A 26,677-nucleotide genomic window follows, 5' to 3' on the forward strand; every position below is an offset into this window, starting at 1 on the left:
AGTCGTTCTACCAGTAGTAGCCTCCCCCCAGCAGTGCCCCCAGTAATGATACCCCCCCCCCAAGCAGTAATCCCAGACAGACACACACGGGAGAAAAAAAAAAAACCCTGCACTTACCTTAATCCCCGCTCCGGCGTCCGCTCCTCTGTCCCCCTGGGCCGGCCCGCTCTGCGTGATGGGAGAGATGTCATGACGTCTCTCCCATCACTCACTGCGGGAGCCGGAAAATGGAGCTCATGAGTGATCTCCAGCCCGGCTCCGGCAGTGGGCGCAGCAGCCAATGAGAGTCTGTCTGACTCTCATCGGCTGCTAAAACAAACACACAGCTGCCGGCGCCGGCGCCTGTGTGCTTATTCCTAGTAGTGTAGTGTGGACAGCACTTATGTGCGGTCCACACTACCACCCTGCAGTGGCCAGCGCTCTTAGGTAGCTGCCTAAGTTTGCCTAATGGTAGCGCCGGCCCTGGCACCAGCGCATAAATGCAGTATGTGTTTACCCATATTTCCTCCATCAGGACAAAGGTGTTGATGTTGGTGTTAAAATCAGGATTGCCCAGCCTAAATAGGGACAGATGCTAGACATGTTGCAATCTTGGTGATTGGTTTCTGGATAACTTAGTGAGTGTCTGAAGTTAAACTTTGGGCCTGATTCTGCAAGGATCGCAATGACAAAGCTGCACGCAGGCTATTATGCAAATGCAGCAGGATGTGTATGACACCCCCTGCTGCATTTGTGATCCCAGCACTGCGACGGATGTCACAGGCTGGGATCATCATCGTGACAATCGGTGGTCGCCAAGGTGGACAGGCCTTCGGCCAGCTTGCGAGCCCAGAACACTGCGTTGATCAATGCAGATCCTGGAAAACCGGGGCGGAAACTCCCCCGCATGCTCACTGTGCCCCTGAAAAACATCTGATGACCTCACCCTACCCTAGTATGTTAGGGACCTACCTAAAGAGGTTACCTGGATATGGTGGGTAGGCCCATAACCTTGGCCATGATTATGCTAAAAACCTCTAATGATTGCAAAATGTTATTGCATTTATATATTATCAGTAATTTAGAGATGTGCACCTGAGAAATGTCTGTTTCTGTGCCTGAAATTAGTATCATCAGGTAGCACCTCCCATTATATATATTCAGGGTGTGCAGTCCAGGAATCTTTCCTATAGACCTCATCCAGCGGCCAGCTTTTACTGCATTGGCCCTAAATGATCACATGACATCGGTGTCAAGGGACATTCTACTCTCATGAACATTGTTAAGGCATTTTTTTCGCCATAGAGAAGGAAAAGGATATTTGCATCAAAGGATCCTGGTGACCCCACGCTAAGCCACATCAACCGTGTTAAAGCCAGAAAGAAATATTTGTCACTTTGTATTTTCTATGCTGCACCGCAGATCTACAGAGCCTTTCAGCTCATTTATTCAAAAGCTTCAAATACACAGAAGTGCCACATGTAATAAATACGTTCCAGATGCCTGCTCATTCTCATGATTCAGCCATAAATGGAGTTAAAAACGAATAAAAAACACAAATGTTTACATGATTAACACTGGTAGTGGTCCCAAAATGTTAGTAGACTTTAAAGTGACTATTTATTTTTACCACCATGTTTATGTGTCCCTGCACAGCTGGGTACAAAATTATTTTCCACGGAGGAAGTGGGGTCTAGATCCAAAGTTCTGGAACTGGGTGCGCAACTTAAAGTGAGTGGACAAGTAGGCACACTTGCCCAAATAAAGATGCTTTGCAGTTCGGCACTCTATTTGGTTTGTGAAATGGCCCTTAAGGTGCGTACACACTGGGCGATAAAGTGGACGACTGAACGATAACGATATCGTTATCGTTCAGTCGTCCACTTTATCGTCCATTTTTAAGCCCAAAAAGATGAACGATGACGACGACGCACGTTCCCGCGGGTCGTTCGTCATCATCGTTCATCGGGCTGACATGCAGGCCAACCTGACGATCTCGTCAGGTTGCTGCATGTTGGGGAATGGGGGAGAGAGCCCGGCGCTGAACGATATCGTTAATGATATCGTTCAGCGGCTGTGCTCAATGTCATGAACGACATTGAGCACAGCCTGCCGGGGACACACTACACGATATCGCTCAGGGAGCGTATCGTGTAGTGTGTATGCACCTTTAATGTTCTAGGAAGGCAAATACAAAGCAGGAGAGTTGCATTAATAACCACGGATGCGCAGGCCAAGCAGTGATAACAAGGTGCGTTAGCCAATGACTAGCATCAAGTTTCCAGGAGAATTCTGAGATGTTTTGCACAAGGAAAACACCCAAAGGGACAGAAAAGGCAGCGAGAACAAAATATAACCTGCACAGAATTGACAAAAACGGAACAAATAAACTATCCACTTTTAATAACAGCGATGGAAGAACTAGGCTGATATCTAACTGGTTTGTGTTGCAGAAACTTTATGACATATGAGCCATGTAATAACTATATTTCTATGCCTTAACAAATCCCTGTTATTACATAAATGCGAAGAGCTAGTTATAAGAATGACTGGGCACAAAGCATTTAGGGGGAAATGTATCAAACATTTGAGAGAGACAAAGTGGACAAGTTGCCCATAGCAACGAATCAGCTTCTAACTGCCACTTATCTATCACAGTCTGACAGTTAGAAGCTATTTGGTTGCTATGGGAAACTTTTACACTTTATCTCTCTCGAAGGATTTGTACATCTCCCCATTGAACCCCAAAATTCTGCTATGTTAGGGTGTCAGTTAATAAAATTATGCCAGCGATCAGGAAAAAAATCTAAATTGGTTGAAAGAAGATAGGGACCAAAGCGGCTGTTGGCCAGGGGAGGGGGTAACTTATGCTAGATCTAAATCAGCCTTGTGTGGATGAATATAATTATTTCACATAAAAACCCTTTATGTTTTCGCTGGTGTCCAGCCATCAATTTTTTTTTTTTTTATAGTTTTAAAGTACAGAGAAGTTGGACAGAACACACGCACAATAATCTGATAAAACATCAGTACTCATTTCAGAGCTTAATTACGATTTCCTTACCATTCGGGTGGAATGGGATGGTATTAAATATTATGCTTGGAGGGTGATAGTTATATTCTTCTGTGTACGTCATCTTAAGCTGCAGAACAGCCCCTGGGTGAAATGTAAAAAAAGAAAGGAAAACATACTTTATTAGGGTGTTGCGGGATTAAGGTTGGGCCAGTAACATTCTTACTTTTGTTGGCAGGTTCAGAAATTAATAATATTCCTTTTAAAGTACTAACCTCAGGATTTTATCCTTTTACATTGTGTAAGCGTACTAAGGACAGCATACTCTACCCCGTGATTTCCTGACTCTGTATTAAGGACAATCGCGCAGATTAATATTCAGTTTGATTACTTTCAGCCATCATGGGGAGGTTAGAGTCTAGTATTTGTGCCATGGCCAGATTGGGGACTGGGTCTACGGCAGTGAAAGGAGCCTGATACATTTTAGGGCCAGTGGCCCTCTAGCCTTCAAAAGAGACAGACATTACCCTTAATCTCATTAATAAGTTAAATCGACACATTGAATCAAAGAGATGCCTCCCAGTGATAACGTGTCAGCAGGCATTTTAAACAAGGGTTACAGCTATAACAACAAATCGGGCAATAATTCGGGAAGGAGATGGGGCACATGTGAAGGCTTGTGTCACATTCAGCCCTAATGCAGCCTATTTCCCGCTACTGAACTATGGGTGTAACTTAGTAGGTTGCGCATAGCGATGTGCATGGAAAAGAGTGGCAATGTTCCCCTAATGTTTAAATGAGAAATAAGGAGCTGACAGACCAACGTGGAGGCATTTATAACATTCAGGGCTGTGAATGCAGTGAGAGTGCGTTTGCGGCCGACTTGCGTGCCCCCTGGGCCGTCATAACAATGGGGCAGATGGGACTACAGCTCCAGGTCGCCACATAAAAATTTGGTCCATCATCATGACAGCATGACAATGTGCCTACAAAGTGCTACAATGCAACGGCCACCATATTATTCATGCCAAGTACCATTGAGCTTCATGTGCGACTTCATACTAATTCCTGTGTGGTTAAAGTCGCAGCCTGGCGTCTCTCAGGGCGGTACAGTCGCGCCAGGCATCTCACGCTCACGCCATGTGGCGTATTGAGGTTAGGTGTATGGGGAGACACGTCTGTAGTATGGTTTATTGGTGATTTATTTTGTATTGCTTTGTTGTTGTACTTTTATGTTTCTTTTGTGATCCTAAAACTTTATATAACAATGATTAAACTAATCAAAACTTTTACTATACAAACCTTCCCAAAGTGAGTCTTTCAATCCTTGCACTTGTGCTATCCACTGTAGGAAGTTGCCAGCTGCCGGCCTTACAGAGATTCCCTAAAATACAAGCATGTTATATGTGGAACATTACATGTACAGTAACAATGATTAAACTGATCTCTCCCCCATGTGCCGAGCGCAGCTGCGTAATATGCACGTTCTCCCTGGATGATCTGTCCATTTTGAAGCCAAACTTTGCAAACCTAATGTGTAATTCCGCAGTGGTAGGAAAACAAACCAATGTTATCTTGGCACGTAACGCAGATCTCAGACACTTTGGTAACTTTTCAAATTCTAGCAGAATATGCAGCAAGGGCTGATTATAGACCTTAAGGGAAGGCGTTTTGAGAGCGCTTCTGTAGGGGTGGCCGACATGTGTTCTACAGATGTTGGGAAACTACAACCCTCAATATCCTAGGGAGTTTTATGGACGCACTCATCATCTTAATAGACAGAAACGTCATCAATGCACAATGTGTGGTCGCTAAAGGGCAAATAAATGAGCCGTGGTGTCTCTGATATCTCAGAACCCTTAATAGTATCTACCACATACACACAAGCACCCCACATCCCACCTACCTCATCCATAGAAGTTTTGCCCCTTCAGTCCACCTTTCTGGAGGCCCCAAATGTTGTGTCCTCCTTTGTGTCCTAGCAGCCCACCGGGCTTCATCACCCCTGTTTCATATCAAACGCCCCACACTTGACCGTTATTGTCTTTGATACCCCTTTTCTTCTTCTAGGTTTAGTCCCATGTCCTCCTTCCAGGTCACCACAAAGGCGATAGCGTGGCCTGTTTGTTAAATATATAGTGTAGGGAGTTGTTCTAGTTGTGTATTCTAACAGGAGTGACGTGTGGTCATTGCTCCAAGTTTAGAAAGCTTCCTATAACTGGCACATAGGTCATGTGCTAGAGGCGGTTGGCGGTTCTAGCCGCACTCGTGGCAGGCGTTTAGCAATGGATGCCGGTGCTGTGCGCGGCTCTTCCGACTTTAGCACTGATTGTCTTGGAAAGCCGAATATTGTCTATTTCCTCCCACAAGCCATCTCTCCCTCCGCGTGTGTTGTACTGTTGGGCTGGATTACAGACCTCATTCCTTTAGTTGTCGAGACATTAAACAGTCTCTCTCTGGTGCCAGTGATAGTTTCTGCTTTGTGTGTAGGTGAACTTGCATTCCTGTATACTGCCTCATGTTGTGGACTTCACCAGTCTTTTGGATCTTGTTGTTTTGCCTGCCCTGACTGCGCTGATCCCCTAATGTAACCGATGTTTGTTTGCCGCCACCCCTGACCCCAGAATGAATATATTGTTCATTTGTCTGCTACCAGCCATGACCTCTGCATATATAGACATAACATTAATATGTTATATTGTTTGGTTATTACCAGTTTTCATTTTCAATTATCCTGTCTGCACTATTAACATCTGCCTGTGCACAGTAGGAATGTCTTGTCTCATCTGCTCTGTGTAGCCTTGTACAACATAAGCCTGCAGTTATAAGCCTCTACTACAGTACTTGGAGTTAAAGACCTAGGGGGCTTTTCAGTACAGATAAAGGTGCACAGCTTTAAGGGAAAGGAGGCTGCTAGGGGTGAAGACCTCATGAAGCATTTCAAGAGGGCTTATCACCTCTCTACAGGTATTGTCATAATACCATGCCAGAGCAGTCACCTGCGCCGGAATACCATATACAGGTCATAGCTCTACTACCAGAACCGCTAGGTCGGTCTGAGGCAGCCACTGCTACTCTGTCACAGGCTGCTCTTCAACCACTTGCCTCACTATAACTAATTAATCTTCCAGAGCTGTTCTTCAGACCACCGCATTTTCATGACTAAAATACAAAAGTGGAACTGTAGTAAAGTTTGTGCCTCTTATATGTTATTAGAAAACAAACAGCCGCCAATACTGTGCCCTTACAAGGCACTAACTCCTATGGTCAAAGGGTTGCAAATCCCTGAATCTACCAGGACTCTATCTACCAGGAATGGAGTTTATTTGCCCAACAGCACAGGATTCTTCCAACAGAGATTACGTATACTAAAAACACTGACGGTAAGGAGCTCTCTGCAGTATTGTTATATGTTCTATTTAATACAAAAATATATCAGTAAACTTACATATAGCCCGGCCTCCTGCAGCTCCTGATATTCTCTCTCTAATAATAAGTAGGTTCTGGAATGCATAATGCCCCGATGTTTCAGTGAGGGAGTCTCGGTCTGTAAAATGCTGTAGATACATCAGTTATGGACATGAAATGATTCCTGGTCTACATTAACATGTCATTTCACTGTTACAAAAGTTGCAATTTCTGGAAACATAACAGGATTTTAATGTTCTTGCTAAACATCTGCCATGACGTCTTACATAACTACCTCACTAATGCTATTGATGGAGATGAGACTTGCCTTCAAGAATTAGAACAATAAAGAATCAAGTATTACAGGTGCAGTTACAAAAACGGGGATGAGCTGCTTGTTATAGACAAGGAAGAAGATTAGGAGCCTCTTGGCAAAACATATTCTGTGATATGTAAATGGCCTGTTATGAGGGAGGTCTGTGGGAGATGGATACACACTTGGCGATATTACTAAGCGTTTGCACGATTACGACATCCTAATCGTGCAATCGCTTAGTAACCGTGCACATATCGGGCACCATTATGTCGGAAACGACCAGTGATGCATGCTCCCGCTGGTTGTTTCCAACATCTATCATCGCCCGAACATGCAGGCCAATCCGCCGATAACGACAGATTGGCCATGTTCGGGAATGAAGGAGGGTGCCTACACTGAACGACACATCGCTCAGTGCAGACACTACAGGGGATCAGAAACGACTGTATGATTACGATGTCGTAATCGTACTGTCTTTCCTAATCGCCTAGTGTGTATGAACCTTTAGACTTTCATGGGACATCAATATACAGCAGTGGCAAACGCAGGATTTCCAGAGGGGGTTTCCAAATGCTTAGTTTTAGAGCGAGTGTGGCCTGCCAATGAAGAGGGCAGAATTAGTACTTAACCAGTTTTAATAAGCGTCCTACAAAGTGTATTGTGTGTATTAATTCCAAGCATATACAGGACCAGTGATCACAGTAAGCCATTAGATGCGCCAGTAGGCCATCCTGCCTGAGCTGAATGTAGATGTGAGCACCATTCCAGACTATTGGAGCAAGTCCGGGAGCCTGGAGGAGCAGCAGAAGATCCTAGCACTGCCCTAGACATACTGTATATGTACATATTGGGCTCTATAGCAGTGCATCTCTAACAGTTCATGTTTTCCAGATCTTCTAGCTGGTGCACAGGTTATTTATTACTCGCTGATACATGTTAAAAGATCCACAGGTAGTGCTAATTGTTTCATTTGTGATACTGAGAAGAACATGCAGCACTAGTAACTATTATATTACTATTTCTATTGTGGTCATGCTGTGGGCTGGGGAGGGGGGTTTCCAGGCAGACAGAAACCCCCCCTGCGTTTGCCTATGTACAGTATGTGCAATATTTTTGCCTATCAGAGAGAGCATACACTGAATGAATGTATTAGAGTGCAGTATGACAGTTACAGTATAGCTGAGGGGCCTGTGTATAGAGGGAGCATACACTGAGTGTATGTATTAGAGTGCAGTATGACAGTTACAGTACAGCTGAGGGGCCTGTGTATGGAGAGAGCATACACTGAGTGTATGTATTAGAGTGCAGTATGACAGTTACAGTACAGCTGAGGGGCCTGTGTATAGAGGGAGCATACGCTGAGTGTATGTATTAGAGTGCAGTATGACAGTTACAGTACAGCTGAGGGGCATGTCTATGGAGGAAGCATACGCTGAGTGTATGTATTAGAGTGCAGTATGACAGTTACAGTACAGCTGAGGGGCCTGTCTATGGAGAGAGCATACACTGAGTGTATGTATTAGAGTGCAGTATGACAGTTACAGTACAGCTGAGGGGCCTGTCTATGGAGAGAGCATACACTGAGTGTATGTATTAGAGTGCAGTATGACAGTTACAGTACAGCTGAGGGGTCTGTCTATGGAGGGAGCATACACTGAGTGCATGTATTAGAGTGCAGTATGACAGTTACAGTACAGCTGAGGGGTCTGTCTATGGAGAGAGCATACACTGAGTGTATGTATTAGAGTGCAGTATGACAGTTACAGTACAGCTGAGGGGCCTGTCTATGGAGGGAGCATACACTGAGTGTATGTATTAGAGTGCAGTATGACAGTTACAGTACAGCTGAGGGGCCTGTCTATGGAGAGAGCATACACTGAGTGTATGTATTAGAGTGCAGTATGACAGTTACAGTACAGCTGAGGGGCCTGTCTATGGAGGGAGCATACACTGAGTGTATGTATTAGAGTGCAGTATGACAGTTACAGTACAGCTGAGGGGCCTGTGTATGGAGAGAGCATACACTGAGTGTATGTATTAGAGTGCAGTATGACAGTTACAGTACAGCTGAGGGGTCTGTCTATGGAGAGAGCATACACTGAGTGTATGTATTAGAGTGCAGTATGACAGTTACAGTACAGCTGAGGGGTCTGTCTATGGAGGGAGCATACGCTGAGTGTATGTATTACAGTGCAGTATGACAGTTACAGTACAGCTGAGGGGCCTGTCTATGGAGAGAGCATACACTGAGTGTATGTATTAGAGTGCAGTATGACAGTAACAGTACAGCTGAGGGGCCTGTCTATGGAGAGAGCATACACTGAGTGTATGTATTAGAGTGCAGTATGACAGTTACAGTACAGCTGAGGGGCCTGTGTATGGAGGGAGCATACACTGAGTGTATGTATTAGAGTGCAGTATGACAGTTACAGTACAGCTGAGGGGCCTGTGTATGGAGAGAGCATACACTGAGTGTATGTATTAGAGTGCAGTATGACAGTTACAGTACAGCTGAGGGGTCTGTCTATGGAGGGAGCATACGCTGAGTGTATGTATTAGAGTGCAGTATGACAGTTACAGTACAGCTGAGGGGCCTGTCTATGGAGAGAGCATACACTGAGTGTATGTATTAGAGTGCAGTATGACAGTAACAGTACAGCTGAGGGGCCTGTCTATGGAGAGAGCATACACTGAGTGTATGTATTAGAGTGCAGTATGACAGTTACAGTACAGCTGAGGGGCCTGTGTATGGAGGGAGCATACACTGAGTGTATGTATTAGAGTGCAGTATGACAGTTACAGTACAGCTGAGGGGCCTGTCTATGGAGGGAGCATACACTGAGTGTATGTATTAGAGTGCAGTATGACAGTTACAGTACAGCTGAGGGGCCTGTCTATGGAAAGAGCATACACTGAGTGTATGTATTAGAGTGCAGTATGACAGTTACAGTACAGCTGAGGGGCCTGTGTATAGAGGGAGCATACACTGAGTGTATGTATTAGAGTGCAGTATGACAGTTACAGTACAGCTGAGGGGCCTGTGTATAGAGGGAGCATACGCTGAGTGTATGTATTAGAGTGCAGTATGACAGTTACAGTACAGCTGAGGGGCCTGTGTATGGAGGGAGCATACGCTGAGTGTATGTATTAGAGTGCAGTATGACAGTTACAGTACAGCTGAGGGGCCTGTGTATGGAGGGAGCATACACTGAGTGTATGTATTAGAGTGCAGTATGACAGTTACAGTACAGCTGAGGGGCCTGTGTATAGAGGGAGCATACACTGAGTGTATGTATTAGAGTGCAGTATGACAGTTACAGTACAGCTGAGGGGCCTGTCTATGGAGAGAGCATACGCTGAGTGTATGTATTAGAGTGCAGTATGACAGTAACAGTACAGCTGAGGGGCCTGTGTATAGAGGGAGCATACGCTGAGTGTATGTATTACAGTGCAGTATGACAGTTACAGTACAGCTGAGGGGCCTGTGTATGGAGGGAGCATACGCTGAGTGTATGTATTAGAGTGCCGTATGACAGTTACAGTACAGCTGAGGGGCCTGTGTATGGAGGGAGCATACACTGAGTGTATGTATTAGAGTGCAGTATGACAGTTACAGTACAGCTGAGGGGCCTGTGTATAGAGGGAGCATACACTGAGTGTATGTATTAGAGTGCAGTATGACAGTTACAGTACAGCTGAGGGGCCTGTGTATGGAGGGAGCATACACTGAGTGTATGTATTAGAGTGCAGTATGACAGTTACAGTACAGCTGAGGGGCCTGTGTATAGAGGGAGCATACACTGAGTGTATGTATTAGAGTGCAGTATGACAGTTACAGTACAGCTGAGGGGCCTGTCTATGGAGAGAGCATACACTGAGTGTATGTATTAGAGTGCAGTATGACAGTTACAGTACAGCTGAGGGGCCTGTCTATGAAGAGAGCATACACTGAGTGTATGTATTAGAGTGCAGTATGACAGTTACAGTACAGCTGAGGGGCCTGTGTATGGAGGGAGCATACACTGAGTGTATGTATTAGAGTGCAGTATGACAGCTATATTACAGCTGTGGGTGCAGAGGACGTTGAATGCTTTCATGCTTGTATTGTAAATTGTATTAGTCATTTATCATGCACCACTGCCCCTCACATATGGTAACATTCTGGATTACAAGTATTAAACTAGAGACAGATTTACTCTATTGCACAGAACAAAACAATCAGGATAAAATCCATATAATCACCCGGAGACATAAAAATAAAGTACGTACTTATCACACTCACAGTAATGAACCATTTGGGTGTCTTACATCTAATGTTACATCCTTTGTTGTTTACAATCTTCTAAACTAATACATGTTGCATCAACTGCTGAAGACTTCTCTACTGTTGTGCTCATTCACCATCACAAGCCCCCTCTGCCTCACAATTCTGTCCTTGAAGACATCACTTCCCATTCTGCCGTCTCCCTGATGACATCACTCTCTACCCCATCTCCCTGATGACATCAATCTCTCCCTCATTCTGCCCTGTCTCCGTGATGACATCACTCTCTACCCCATCTCCCTGATGACATCGATCTCTCCCTCTTTCTGCCCCATTCTCCCTGATGACATCACTCTCTACCCCATCTCCCTGATGACATCGATCTCTCCCTCATTCTGCCCTGTCTCCCTGATGACATCTTTTTCCCTATACTGCCCTATCTCCCTGATGACATCTCTCTCCCCCATACTGCCCTGTCTCCCTGATGACATCACGTTTCCGCATACTGCCCCATCTCACTGATGACATCACTTTCTCTCCCATGCTGCCCCATCTCTGATGACATCACACTCTCCCCCATATTGCCGTCTCCCTGATAACATCACTCTTCCTCATACTGCTCCATCTCACTGATGACATCACTTTCTCTCCCATGCTGCCCCATCTCTTTGATGACATCACTCTCCCCCATATTGCCATCTCCCTGATGACATCTCTCACCCATACTGCCCTGTCTTACTGATGACATCACTCTCCCTCAATCTGAACCATTTCCCTGATGATATCATTCTCCCCCTCTCCCCCCATACTGCGTCATCTCACTGATGACATCACTTTCTCTCCCATACTGCCCCATCTCTCTTTGATGACTTCCCCCATACTACCCTCTCTTTGATGACATCACACTCTCCCCCATATTGCCCTGTCTCCCTGATGACATCTCTCCCCCATACTGCCGTCTTCCTGATGACATCTCTCTCCCTCATACTGCCCTGTCTTCCTGATGACATCACTCTCCCTCATTCTGCCCCATCTCCCTGATGACATCACTCTCCCCCTCCCCCATCTCACTAATGACATCACTTTCTCTCTCATACCATCCCATCTCTCTTTGATAACAACAAGCTTTCCCCCATACTGCCATCTCTTTGATGACATCACTCTTCCTCATACTGTCCTGTCTCCCTGATGACATCACTCTCCCTTATTCTGCCCTGTTGACATAACTCTCTCCATCATTCTGCCCCATCCCCTGATGACATAACTCTCTCCATCATTCTGCCCGTCTCCCTGACGATATCACTCTCTCCATCATTCTGCCCGTCTCCCTGACGACATCACTCTCTCCTCCACTCTGCTCCGTCAACCTGAAAAACAGCTGCACGACCGGCACTTTGGTCGAATTTCTCCTTAAATCCTTAGCCCACCCAAACAGCGCACTGAATTGAATAGCTCAGAGAGCCCGCTCCTGACGCTATTCAATTCACGTTGAATTGTATAGCCCCCAGTGAGGGAGCCGGCATTTCAGATACGCTGGTCCCCGGGGGGCAGCCCGCACCTCCAGCAGCCCCGGTGTGACAAAAACGAGGCTCAGACTACAAGGCCACACCCCCTCCCACTAGGCCACGCCCCCTTCTCTCTGCACGCGGCTCCGCTGCGCGAACTGCGAACCCACCCATCACTACTCCCTGCACCGTGTGTCAGATGAAGTAGGGACGCCACTGCCTCTATCTGATTTCTTTTCCTAATGACCCTCATTATACTCCCTCTTCCGGGTTACTCCTCTCTGCCTTCCCTAATTGATCCCTTCTTCTTAGGAATTTAGGCCCTGATTCAGAGCTGAACGCTCTTTCAGGGCGCTCGCTCTGAATCAGGGCGTTTTTTGTTTTTTTTGGAGACGGCCTCTGTGGGTGACCAACCCCAGCTTTTGCGAGAGGCTAGGTGATGGTCGCGACCATCGGGCTTGCAACGAGACCCTTGTAGTAGGATCTCGTTCCCGCAAGTCCCAGTGAGCTTCCTGCTCTAATAGAGGCTCGCGTGCGCACTGTCCAGCCATTGACCCATTTGCGAGCGGGTCTGAATAAGGCCCTTAATTCTCTGTTGCCGAACCCCGTCCATTCTGCACCATCTCCCTCTACATTCTGCCTCCACTTCTCGTTAACCTCCCAACAAGGGATATTGCACTGAAATGTAACAACGGTACAGAAAAACAGGACCTCATTCAGAGCCGGACGCTATTTGCGCTCGCTCGTTCAGTAAAAAGGGGTGGCTATTCAAATTAACCGTTCGCTCTTTGCGGTCTGTTCACGCCTCTAGGTCTGAACGAGCGAACAAAACTTGCGGTCGTTTTTTTGGAAAACTACGCCCCCTGGCCGCTCGCATCCTACGTCATGTCCGCTATTTATTAGATTAATCGAGTACATCGACCAGCGTATGAACTGCTCGCTATTCTTGTGGTTGGTTGCTCAAACTACGCCCCCTGGCCGCTCGCATCCTACGTCATGTCCGCTATTTATTAGATTAATCGAGTACATCGACCAGCGTATGAACTGCTCGCTATTCTTGTGGTTGGTTTTTCCTACCGCAATCTTGCGAGCAGTTCTGACTATAAAATAACCCAGTGACGTGGTCAATGACACTGCTGTATTAATTATGCACACCCATAAAACGCCCGTTTTGACCTTTAAGCACGCCTGCGTTCGGATCTCCACTCCCCGTTTTCAAGCACCTTCCCCTGTTACCACCCACATACGCCTCCTCCTGTCACTCAAAATAGCAGGCATTCGCTATTTAGTGAACAAACGATTTTCGGCCGCACTGACTGGTTCGCGCATGCGTATTACGATCCGTATGCATGCGCAGTTGGGCAAACATCGCTCGGAACGAACGAGCGGCCACTTACGAGCGGCTCTGAATCAGGCCCACAGTTCATCAATTAAATATATATAGCCTGCCGGCACAACAACTGTTTAACCAGACAGAGGCAAATCGTCACATCAATTTCATGAATGCAAAGCTTCTCAAATTCACATCCTCGGCTGGAGCTCTCGTATCAAACCACTAATTATTTCCTGTCTCTCTGTAATACACAGACTATACCAGCATATGCTATTTGCACTGCTGTCTCTTATCACTTAATGACAGCAGCTGTCAGCATTCTAAAGGGCCTATTTATTATAGGGAGAAAAGTCCTATCTCTGCCCTTTCACCAGAGATAGTGTTTCTCCCTATATATCTCAAGCCTTCGCTGCCAGTGATGACGATAACCGGTAGCGCCAGCGATGGCCATTGCAGGCAGGCTACCTCCAACGAAGGTTCCCCATGCAAAGCATTAGGGAACTTACATAATAAGGACTGCGGCAGAACAAGTAGGGTCAGAAGATTACTACTGCCAGCCGGTATTATCTTGCTAAATAACAATGATAAATGCTTTTAAAAGAAAATCTGTCGGTTTATAAATAAAGTCAATTATAAGAGAGCTTGACATCAAAGTATAAGGAATCGGTATGTAATACCACGGGCCGCATGGCAGTTCGAATCCCGGCAGCGTCAGGCCGACAGAGGAAGAGATCCCGGCAGCGGCAGCCCGACAACGCTGGAAATCCTGATCGTCCCCAGGTAAGTACTAACTAACCTAACCTCCTAACCCTCCCTTAGGGGTGCCTAATCCTAAACTCCCCCCGGGGGTGCCTAACCCTAACCCCCCCTTCCCCTAGCCTAACCCTCCCGGGGGGGTGCCTGACCCTAAGTTCCCCCCGGCAGCCCTATACCTAACCCTCCCCCCCCCGCGGCGCCCGCCACCCCTTCAATCAGGATGCCGGGTGCCGGTCTCCCGGCGTAGGGGTAATGACAGGTGTATAGATTTAGACGCCTGTCATTTAACCCTCGCCGGGATATGACAGTCGGAAGCCGGTTGTCAGTATAATGTCAGCCGGCTTCCCGATTGCATCCCAAGTATAACTGTTCACTCCTAGTTAATAGTCCCCTGGGATTCAGATGACCATTTACCGCATTCATTAGTGACTTTGAAATATCAAATAGCATATAGCATATAGAAACCGTTGTAATTCCTACACCATTCACCTGATTTGGATGTAATTACCCTCAAATTAAATCTGATAGTCTGCAGTTAAACAACATCTTGTTTGTTTCATTTCAAAGCCATTGTGGTGGTGAATAGAGGCCAAAATATGAAAATTCTGTCAATGTCCCAATATTTATGCACCTGACTGTATAATCATTGCAGTAAATAACTAAAATAGTATTTAAGGAGCAAACACTATGGGACTCATTCTGCGTTGCAGGCAAAGTGTTTGTAGTTGCAGGCAGCCGCGGGGCTAATGTGGGGGTTCCTGAGTCTGCAAGTGGAAACCCGCGCCGCCAATTGATCTTACAGCGGCAGCCGCAACTTCGTTAATATAGGAACGTGCACCAGCCCTATTCTATGCGCAAGACATGTTAGAAAACCGGCTTCCCTTCCACGTACACACGACTCAGAATCCTGCCCATGGCACTCCTACAAGTCCGGGCGGCTACGTGTGATCGCATTGTCGCCCGAAAGACAGATACGGTCAAGTTCCATCAGGCGTAGGGCTGTATTCAATTAGTTTCGCGTTGGTGATAAAGTTTCGCATGCTGGACTTTTCGCCTACTGTACATCGCGGATTTCAGCAGCGGAAACTTATTGTGTGCATACTCGCTATTCGCCCTATTCAATTCCAAAAGCCGTGAAAACGGTGACACGCAAAGTCAGAACATGGGATAAGTGGTGTCTTAATCGGGGAAATCAGCCTGAACCCCCCAAAAAGATGCAGAAACATTGGGGATCAATGTGGTAGTGCCCGATTAGCCCTAATAAAACTGTTTGTGGTACTTAAGTTCGCACAATTACCACTAATTAGCGTCTTTGCACAAGTGGTGTAGAATGGCATAAGGCAGTGTTTTTTGGAGAAAATCAGTAGTCCTGTCACATTTGGGGTACATGAAATGGGTGCTAGCATATTTTAATGTCTCTAAAGTGTAGTTTTAATAAAAGTGCAATTCCTCCCTCATAAAAGCACCTGCAATCCCCCCCCCAAAATGACCCCTTCTTAGTGCACCCCCAGAACCTTATTTCGCTAGTTTGTAAACTTGTCCCCCCACTTTGTGCAGTTTTGCCCCCAAATTCAAAGTATTTTTTTGGGGGTGTTTCATTTTTTTTTAGGATATTTTTGACGCAGTTGTCCATTGGAGGGCTGTTCCAAAGGGTCTGAGTGGTTTCCCCACCTTTGCACCCCAAAATACGCGAAAAGCGGATGGAATTGAATGCGGAGATAAGTTTCAGACAGGCGAAAAGTCACAATCGGCGATACTTTTTCGCGGATCTGGGCTTTTCACTTCTAATTGATTACAGCCCTTAACATTAAACCGATATATACGCAAGTATGTGCGAATTCACATCTGCGCATGTTCTGTGTGTGAAAGCTCGCCACTTACGCCCGTCCAACTCAGAATCAGGCGCTGTATGTGCAGGCTTGCTAGTACTATTGACCCTTACACAAACATCCAATAATACTGCGATGCTGTATGAGTAATGTATACAATAAGAGACACATGTCAACATTATGATCATTATTAAAGCAAACAATAAGGCAAAACCCGTTAGTTTAGGTGGATATGTATTAGCTTCCGCCCATTTTCCGGCACGTTTCAAGTCATTGTATGTAATAGAATGAGACTAAAAGTCACCAGAAGCTCGCTACAATCACTGCGCTGGGTACAAGTTGCCGTTCTCTTTGCTGTAATGTCATATACACAAGCCTGATACTTGTACACCCCCTGGCAAATCACTACAAGCTCGCTACAATCACTGCGCTGGGTACAAGTTGCCGTCCTCTTTGCTGTAATGTCATATACACAAGCCTGATACTTGTACACCCCCTGGCAAATCACCAGAAGCTCGCTACAATCACTGCGCTGGGTACAAGTTGCCGTCCTCTTTGCTGTAATGTCATATACACTAGCCTGATACTTGTACACCCCCTGGCAAAGCACCAGAAGCTCGCTACAATCACTGCGCTGGGTACAAGTTGCCATCCTCTTTGCTGTAATGTCATATACACAAGCCTGATACTTGTACACCCCCTGGCAAATCACCAGAAGCTCGCTACAATCACTGCGCTGGGTACAAGTTGCCGTCCTCTTTGCTGTAATGTCATATACACTAGCCTGATACTTGTACACCCCCTGGCAAATCACCAGAAGCTCGCTACAATCACTGCGCTGGGTACAAGTTGCCGTTCTCTTTGCTGTAATGTCATATACACAAGCCTGATACTTGTACACCCCCTGGCAAATCACCAGATGCTCGCTACAATCACTGCGCTGGGTACAAGTTGCCGTCCTCTTTGCTGTAATGTCATATACACAAGCCTGATACTTGTACACCCCCTGGCAAATCACCAGAAGCTCGCTACAATCACTGCGCAGGGTACAAGTTGCCGTCTTCTTTGCTGTAATGTCATATACACAAGCCTGATACTTGTACACCCCCTGGCAAATCACTACAAGCTCGCTACAATCACTGCGCTGGGTATAAGTTGCCGTCCTCTTTGCTGTAATGTCATATACACAAGCCTGATACTTGTACACCCCCTGGCAAAGCACCAGAAGCTTGCTACAATCACTGCGCTGGATACAAGTTGCCGTCCTCTTTGCTGTAATGTCATATACACTAGCCTGATACTTGTACACCCCCTGGCAAAGCACCAGAAGCTCGCTACAATCACTGCGCTGGGTACAAGTTGCCGTCCTCTTTGCTGTAATGTCATATACACTAGCCTGATACTTGTACACCCCCTGGCAAAGCACCAGAAGCTCGCTACAATCACTGCGCTGGGTACAAGTTGCCGTCCTCTTTGCTGTAATGTCATATACACTAGCCTGATACTTGTACACCCCCTGGCAAATCACCAGAAGCTCGCTACAATCACTGCGCTGGGTACAAGTTGCCGTTCTCTTTGCTGTAATGTCATATACACAAGCCTGATACTTGTACACCCCCTGGCAAAGCACCAGAAGCTCGCTACAATCACTGCACTGGGCACAAGTTACCGTTCTCTTTGCTGTAATGTCATATACACTAGCCTGATACTTGTACACCCCCTGGCAAAGCACCAGAAGCTCGCTACAATCACTGCGCTGGGTACAAGTTGCCGTTCTCTTTGCTGTAATGTCATATACACAAGCCTGATACTTGTACACCCCCTGGCAAAGCATCAGAAGCTCGCTACAATCACTGCGCTGGGTACAAGTTGCCGTCCTCTTTGCTGTAATGTCATATACACTAGCCTGATACTTGTACACCCCCTGGCAAATCACCAGAAGCTCGCTACAATCACTGCGCTGGGTACAAGTTGCCGTCCTCTTTGCTGTAATGTCATATACACAAGCCTGATACTTGTACACCCCCTGGCAAATCACTACAAGCTCGCTACAATCACTGTGCTGGGTACAAGTTGCCGTCCTCTTTGCTGTAATGTCATATACACAAGCCTGATACTTGTACACCCCCTGGCAAATCACCAGAAAAACTTGCAGCAGCATTATATGCTGTCTGTCTGGGCAGAACATAACAAAGAGCCACATGTATACGTACTGTATGTATTACTTTGCCCTACGTTATACTTCATAAAGGGGATCCAAAAATAATAAATACATAGGGCCATATTCAATTAGGCTGTGAAAACTCGTCATTTTCGCCGTTTTGACTTTTCCCCATATTCAATTCCAAAGACTTTTCACAGGTGATAACTTTTCACCTATGAATAGGTGGCGATAAAAAGTGCAGAATTGGGGTTTTGGGGTGCAAACTTTAAAAAAGTACCCTGCAGCTCTTGGAATGTTTCCTAAAAGTAATCTGTGTAAAAAAAAAATTAAAAAGTACCATAGGACACCTCCAAAAAAGTGGTTTCGTTTTGGGTGCAAAAAAAAAAGTTGGGGGACAAACTTAAAAACTAGCGAAATAGGGGGAGTCCCCAAGTAAGCGCCAGGTGGATTTTTGAAGAATTTTTAAAGTTCACTTTAGGGACTTCAAAATATATTTGCACCTATTTTCATTTGATAGGACTAGTTGTTTTCCCTCAAAAAATGTTGCTAAATGCTATGCTTCACCACATTTTCAAAGACGTATAAAAGCACCTGCCGACTCCGATTAAAAACGACAAAAATACCTTTAGCAGGCCAATTCGGGGGTTCCCACAGTGATCCCTCATGTCAGACCATCTTTTGGGTGGTGACAGGCTGATTTCCTCAAAAGTGACAGGACTTTTCGATACTTACCTTTTCGCCGGGTCCCGTTTTCACCGATTCCTAATTGAATACGGGGATACGCAACCGATACTTTACCCCCAGGAAAACCTGCTATGACGGCGAAAAGTCAGACCTCTGACTTTTTGCTTCTAATTGAATATGGCCCATAGATGGGCCATAATTATTTAAATCATTTATTATTTGAACAATAAAAAAAAAGAACATTTTATATGATGAAGACAATTGATAATCGAGGCCATATTAACCACTCGCCTGGCACTAACGCATGAGATGAGACTGCAGCCAGGAGTGCTTTACCTGACCAGGTACAGGTAACGTAAAATTTCATGCCTGCCCCTTGTGGAAAGGAGGAAATTTGCTCCTCCTGCTCAGGCCCCCTGGGAGTGATATTGCGACCTGTGACTGCCGACATCAAGGTCCAGAATGCCGTGCGAACCACACTCTCTGGTGTATGCACCTAAGCTAAACTAAATGTGCAAGTATAGTTCCCCTCCAAGCACAAATATTCTCTGCGTGTGTGCTGCAGCAGGAAAGACTGATGATCAGTCCCCCTGCCCCACTCTGGGAATGTTTTGGCACTGGGGGTGCAGGTAGGAGTGGGTTCTGCTGCCCCACAAAAATATTTTAGGTCGGGGGGGAAATATACTAAAAGAATAATAATTACATACATAGTGACACATGGGGAGGGGGGGGACTACACTGGAGGCCCATTGACAATTCTGGGGATTCTATTCCCAGTGGGGGGGCTATTTCTGATGAGGGGAAGTGATATTACAATGGGGACCTATAGACATGATGAGGGTGGTGCAAAACACAACTAGGTATTTTTTTTTTTAAATAAAATATTTAAATATATATTTTTTTAAATACTGTTTAAACTTTATTAAATAAAAAATAAACATCAACAATTTCATAACAGTATTGGCGAAAAAGTTGTGTCAGTTTAGTGGTTAATTAATGATAGGAGTACATCCATGCTGGAAACTGTAGTGTCACACGTTTGTAATATAATAGGTGCATCTATCATTAATTGATATGGCCCCAATTAACATAAAAACATTATCGTCGCCATTATTTTAAATGTTTTTTATTCTTAGACATTATTGCCTCCAGTAGTACAATTTTTAATTAATTATGGCTCATTATTATTTTTAGTATTTTTTGGGGGACACAATTTAATTAGTGACAAAGTCATACTGTACAAATGTTTAATGAGGCTCCTTATTATGCTCTGCTCGGACAGATAGTTCGGAATGCACGTAGCCATTTTCTGGTAGGTTTATCCTTTCTTGTCTGCTACAAAGCGCTGAAACTCTCTGTTGGTTTTCATATAATCCTCCAAACTGCCTCCCATTACATCTGGCGACTTTGAATGGAAAGTCACTGGAATCTTGACGCAATTTCTGGAGGAATTTAAACATTACGGGGGGATTTAACATTTAAAACCTATGACATTACCCCTTTAGATTTTGACAGCAAAAAAAAAAAAAATATTTTGGAATTAATTTTTACATTTTCTTTTAATTAACTTCTAAATTTTGCCATGATCGCCTTTTCCTTACTGAAGTCACTTCCAAAGCAGGTCCACTGTGTACCGCAAAACTATCTGATTTTACAATGGTGCTCCCCGATATTTCATCTCTCTTCAGCCTGCTGTTGGGAGTCAAATAAGTAGGACACGACCAGTCCATGTGCTGAGGGGCAAATATATCTGCAGAGACCAAGCGCGCAAAACTCCTTCGCCTCTACTGTTATAGCCATCTTCTCCATAAACCTTTATGCCTCAGTGAAAATCTTAACACACTTTGCACTACGGAGCGCCCGTTTTGAGCTTCGTATTATAGACGCACTCCTGTATTGATCTAGAACACTTAAATTCATGCTGATAGGTTAATGAAATGCCTATTCTTTTAAAATAAAGAGGTTCTTAGACATTGTCTCATACTTACATAGGCCTGGGCAGGTGAAGCCTTTTTTTTTTCCAGAAGCTGTTAAAGTTCAATGTGTACTATACATGAGTTTTCTTGCAGTGATCATCATTTACAATGCAAATGATCAAGGTAGGTAAGGGGGCTCATTCACCTTTTCCCATTACCCAATTTTATCCGTGTGTCAATACCGGGCTGCAAAGTTAACACAAAGCTTTAAGCCATCTCCACCAGCACACACGATAATTGACGTTGCTCTAGACCCAGTGTCACTATGTGCCTGTGACTCTCTATGCAGGTCCTCGCTCATTCATGTTTGTTAGAGGTTCCATTGTGTGCGTTTCTATGGCACCGAGGGTTACGTCCTACAGGGGGTGGAATGAAGAACACAGGATTTAACCTCTTGCTTTCTGCAAGCTGTTAACTATAAACATTTACAGTGAAACACACATTTTATATTGATTTATTTATATATACAGGCTGAGTTTTCCATATCCAAAATGCTTGGGACCAGGGGTATTTTGGATAATGGAATATTCTGTATTTTGGAATAATTGCATACCATAATTAAATATCTTGGGAATGGGACCCCAATATACACACAGAATGCATTTATGTGTTATATACACCTTATACACACAGCCTGCAGGTAATTTTATACAATATTTTCAATAATTTTGTGGCTCAAACAAAGTTTGTGTACAGAAATGAAATTCATTTATATTTCATATACACCTTATACACACAGCCTGAAGGTAATTTTATACAATATATTTAAGAATTTGTGCCTTAGACAAAGTTTTTGTACATTGAGCCATCAAAAATCAAAGGTTTCATTATCTGAGTCATGCCAAAATAATTCCGTAATTTGGAATATTCCGTATTTTGGAATATTTGGATATGGGAGACTCAACCTCTATATGTAAACAGCACCTACTGTAATCACAGTTTATTAAAGGTATATAGTTTAATGTGAAAATCATGAAGTCTGTGGGCTTAGCGTTCCTGTCTTCAGAATACTTTGGGGATGATTCAAAAGGTCAGAAAATAAGAGGAAATTACTTGCAAAAAAAACACAAACAAAAATTAGACTATTCCTGCCCATACGCAGAGCTATATACATCTCGTGATGCGCCCAGCTCCGCAACAGTGAGGTTAGTGCTTGGTTTATGACTAATCATCCTCATCAGTAACAGGTGCAAAAAATATGCTTCCTAACACATCCGGATTTGTATCGGCTCCAGAGGCAGGGCTGCAGCACAGCCTAAAATTCAAATAGGGGAGTCACACCAACCGCTATTTCAAACATTGCTGGCCGGGACTCCCTCTCAGATGGTACGGCTCCCCTATTTGTGTTTTGGACTGCGCTGCAGCCCCACCTCTGGAGGCTCCCCGGATCTATGGGTACAAATGCGCCAGGTCCCCTACTACGTACGCCTGGTCGCAAGGTGGTGCAAGTGCTACATGCACAAGAATGCAATGGTGTATAGGTGTGTGTTCTCTATATGGGCATATGCCATCTGGCGAAAGTTCTACACAGCATCACTCTCAAAGCACCTACTGTGTACCTTGCTGCATATGCTAGCATAGTGGTTTCCAGGGTCAACTCCAGTTTAATAAGCAGACGGCACAGCAGTCTCATTATGTACTTGTTGTATGAGACAAAATAGTTCCAAAATCTAGGAGCTAGCTCCAAAAAGTAGGAGCTACCACAAGCTGAGACATATCCATTATCAGGTATAATGTACTGAGCCATATCTACAGGTTGAGTGTAATATGGAGAGCCTTTGAGACATCTGTGGGGTCCAGATTATAATTAGGGGGCGTGGTCAGATCTGGAAGATGTGACCACACCCCCTCCAAAAAAATGCTATGTAAAATACACGAAGTGGAGCCAAGCGCTGGAAAGTCACACTCAGCCAGGGCCGCAACTAGGGTGGTGCAGGGCACAGGGCACTGTTTGGGCCTGTTCATTTTCCTGTTTATTATCAAATTATCATTCTCACTTGTAGAATCCTCTTGTTTTATCTTTATCCCCAGCAACTCCTGGCCTCCCCTATCCCATCCCTGGCCCTCCCTTTTTCAGGTGTACTATATTATGTCCCTATTTAAAAGTGTGTGGGGGGGGGGGTGGCAATGCTATCTTTGGCACAGGGCACAAAAAAGTCTAGTTATGGCTCTGCATACATCCCACATGCTGTATATACATCCCACAGTACCTATATGCACACCACACTCAATATATACTGTATTGGATGTAGTCAGCATCCCGGCGTTCAGGATGACGGCGGTCAAAATACCGGCTCCGAAATCCCGACAGTCTTGGGATCCCGGCACCGGAATCCCAACCGCCGGTATCGCGAAGTAAGTACTGGGGGTTGGGTGAGGGTTATGCACCGGGCAGGGGGAGGTTAGGGTTGGGCACCGGCGAGGGGGGGGATAGGGTTAGGCACCGGCGAGGGGGGGGGCATAGGGTTAGGCAGTAAGATGGGAGGTTAGGGTTGGGCACGAAGGAAGGAGGGTTAGGCACCGGCGAGGGAGAGTTTAGGGTTAGGCTGCGGCGAGGGGGAGGTTAGGATTAGGCATCGGCGAGGTTAGTGTTAGGCACTGAAGGGGAAGGTTAGGGTTAGGCTCTGGCGAGGGGGTGGTTAGGATTAGGCATCGGCGAGGTTAGTGTTAGGCACTGAAGGGGAAGGTTAGGGTTAAGCACAGGGGAGGGTTAATGGGTACTCTTAACTCTGACTGCTGGGATCCCATACCCAACCCATACTGCACATTCCACACACTATATACACCTTACACCCTGTGTATATACATCACACACTATATATATTCAACGCACACTGTACCCTTACTTCCCACACCCTATATATACATCCCACACCACATATATACATTGTATACCCTATATATACATCCCACACTACATATATACATTGTATACCCTATATATACATTGTACACCCTGTATATAAATCCCACACTATATATACATACACACCTTACACCCTGTGTACATACATTACACACCCTATATATTTACCCTACACTGTACCCTTACATCCCACACCCTATATATACATCCCACACTACATATATACATTGTATACCCTATATATACATTGTACACCCTGTATATAAATCCCACACTATATATACATACACACCTTACACCCTGTGTACATACATCACACCCTATATATTTACCCTACACTGTACCCTTACATCCCACACCCTATATATACACATCCCACACTACATATACACCCCATATATACATTGTACACCCTGTATATAAATCCCACACTATATATACATACCCACCTTACAACCTGTGTATATACATCACACACCCTATATATTTACCCTACACTGTACCCTTACATCCCACACCCTATATATACATCCCACACTACATATATACATTGTATACCCTATATATACATTGTACACCCTGTATATAAATCCCACACTATATATACATACACACCTTACACCCTGTGTACATACATCACACCCTATATATTTACCCTACACTGTACCCTTACATCCCACACCCTATATATACACATCCCACACTACATATACACCCTATATATACATTGTACACCCTGTATATAAATCCCACACTATATATACATACCCACCTTACAACCTGTGTATATACATCACACACCCTATATATTTACCCTACACTGTACCCTTACATCCCACACCCTATATATACTTCCCACACTACATATATACATTGTACACCCTGTATATAAATCTGACACCTTATATATGCACTCCACACTCTATATATACTGCACATCCCACACTATATATATATATATATATGCACACCTTACTCCCTGTATATAGATCCCACACCCTATATATACACCCTGCACCCTATGTATACATCTCACACCCTATACTACAATGACAGAATGTAGAGATACCGGGGCTCATTCTGAGTTGGGCATATGCCATTTTTGTGGTACAATATGCAAATTTCTATTGTGCATGCGTACAAAGAAAGGTGTGCGTCTATGTCTGTGTGCAGATCGGACACTTGCACCTCATTAAGCTTGGAAAGACGGTACAGGGCAGGAAATGATGTGCACATGCAGACCTGGTATGAGGAGGGCGTGTTCATGTAACTGTGACACGGAGGCTGTCATTAGCGGGTGCCCGAGGGCAGGAGCACACACAGATGATGATGATCACGGTCTCCAGCTGTAGCTGACACTTCTGACACATATGAAACCTAATTGCAAATGCGGTTTTTGCGATCAAAACAGTTGTTAAAAAACTTGTATGATATAACCTGGCTGATATACTACTGGTGCAGTGCTGATTGTGGGATGATACCTGGCTGATATACTACTGGTGCAGTGCTGATTGTGGGATGATACCTGGCTGATATACTACTGGTGCAGTGCTGATTGTGGGATGATACCTGGCTGATATACTACTGGTGCAGCGCTGATTGTGGGATGATACCTGGCTAATATACTACTGGTGCAGTGCTGATTGTGGGATGATACCTGGCTGATATACTACTGGTGCAGGGCTGATTGTGGGATGATACCTGGCTGATATACTACTGGTGCAGTGCTAATTGTGGGACGATACCTGGCTGATATACTACTGGTGCAGGGCTGATTGTGGGACGGTACCTGGCTGATATACTACTGGTGCAGTGCTGATTGTGGGACGATACCTGGCTGATATACTACTGGTGCAGTGCTGATTGTGGGGTGATACCTGGCTGATATACTACTGGTGCAGTGCTGATTGTGGGACGATACCTGGCTGATATACTACTGGTGCAGGGCTGATTGTGGGACGATACCTGGCTGATATACTACTGGTGCAGGGCTGATTGTGGGACGATACCTGGCTGATATACTACTGGTGCAGTGCTGATTGTGGGACGATACCTGGCTGATATACTACTGGTGCAGTGCTGATTGTGAGACAATACCTGGCTGATATACTACTGGTGCAGTGCTGATTGTGGGATGATACCTGGCTGATATACTACTGGTGCAGGGCTGATTGTGGGATGATACCTGGCTGATATACTACTGGTGCAGGGCTGATTGTGGGATGATACCAAGAACCGGACAGCAGTGCACACACTAAGCACTCAGGAATACACATTGCAGTGAGCACTATTATAGGTAAGTCCTGGATACATTTATATAATGTGTCAGTACAGACATTCCTCACTTAACCCACTCGTTTAACAACCGCTCGGACTTACGTAACTAGACTTTTTGGTGCCCTGTGCCAGAGAGAGAATTGGTACCCCTCCCCCCCCATTTATAAAATAGGGACATAAGATAATGCACCCGAAAAAGGGCCATGGCCTCATGGAGAAGGGCCAGGGAAGAGATAGGGGAGGCCAGGAGATGCTGGGGATAAATAGGAACATAATATAGTGCACCTGAGAGAGGGCCATGGCCTCA

At 45.1% G+C, this 26,677-nt stretch overlaps 2 protein-coding genes across 2 annotated transcripts in view; both read right to left on the bottom strand.

Moving 5' to 3' along the window:
* The window catches only part of UBE2U (ubiquitin conjugating enzyme E2 U), a 79,965-nt gene extending 58,481 nt beyond the window's left edge, over positions 1-21,484 (bottom strand). The window contains 4 exon segments of the mRNA XM_088447810.1: positions 3,044-3,136; positions 4,295-4,376; positions 6,441-6,549; positions 21,240-21,484. Of these exon segments, the coding sequence (XP_088303936.1) occupies positions 3,044-3,136; positions 4,295-4,376; positions 6,441-6,506 (241 nt within the window). The 5' untranslated portion in view covers positions 6,507-6,549; positions 21,240-21,484.
* LOC148505683 (uncharacterized) overlaps positions 21,485-26,677 on the bottom strand; it is a 71,001-nt gene continuing 65,808 nt past the window's right edge. Inside the window, exon 10 of the mRNA XM_088447811.1 lies at positions 21,485-21,583. Coding sequence (XP_088303937.1) covers positions 21,509-21,583 — 75 coding nt within the window. The 3' untranslated portion in view covers positions 21,485-21,508. The remainder of the gene's footprint in view (positions 21,584-26,677) is intronic.

Source organism: Taudactylus pleione, unplaced genomic scaffold, assembly GCF_031769625.1.
Source record: "Taudactylus pleione unplaced genomic scaffold, aTauple2 ptg000442l, whole genome shotgun sequence".
Classification (NCBI taxonomy): Eukaryota; Metazoa; Chordata; class Amphibia; order Anura; family Myobatrachidae; genus Taudactylus; species Taudactylus pleione.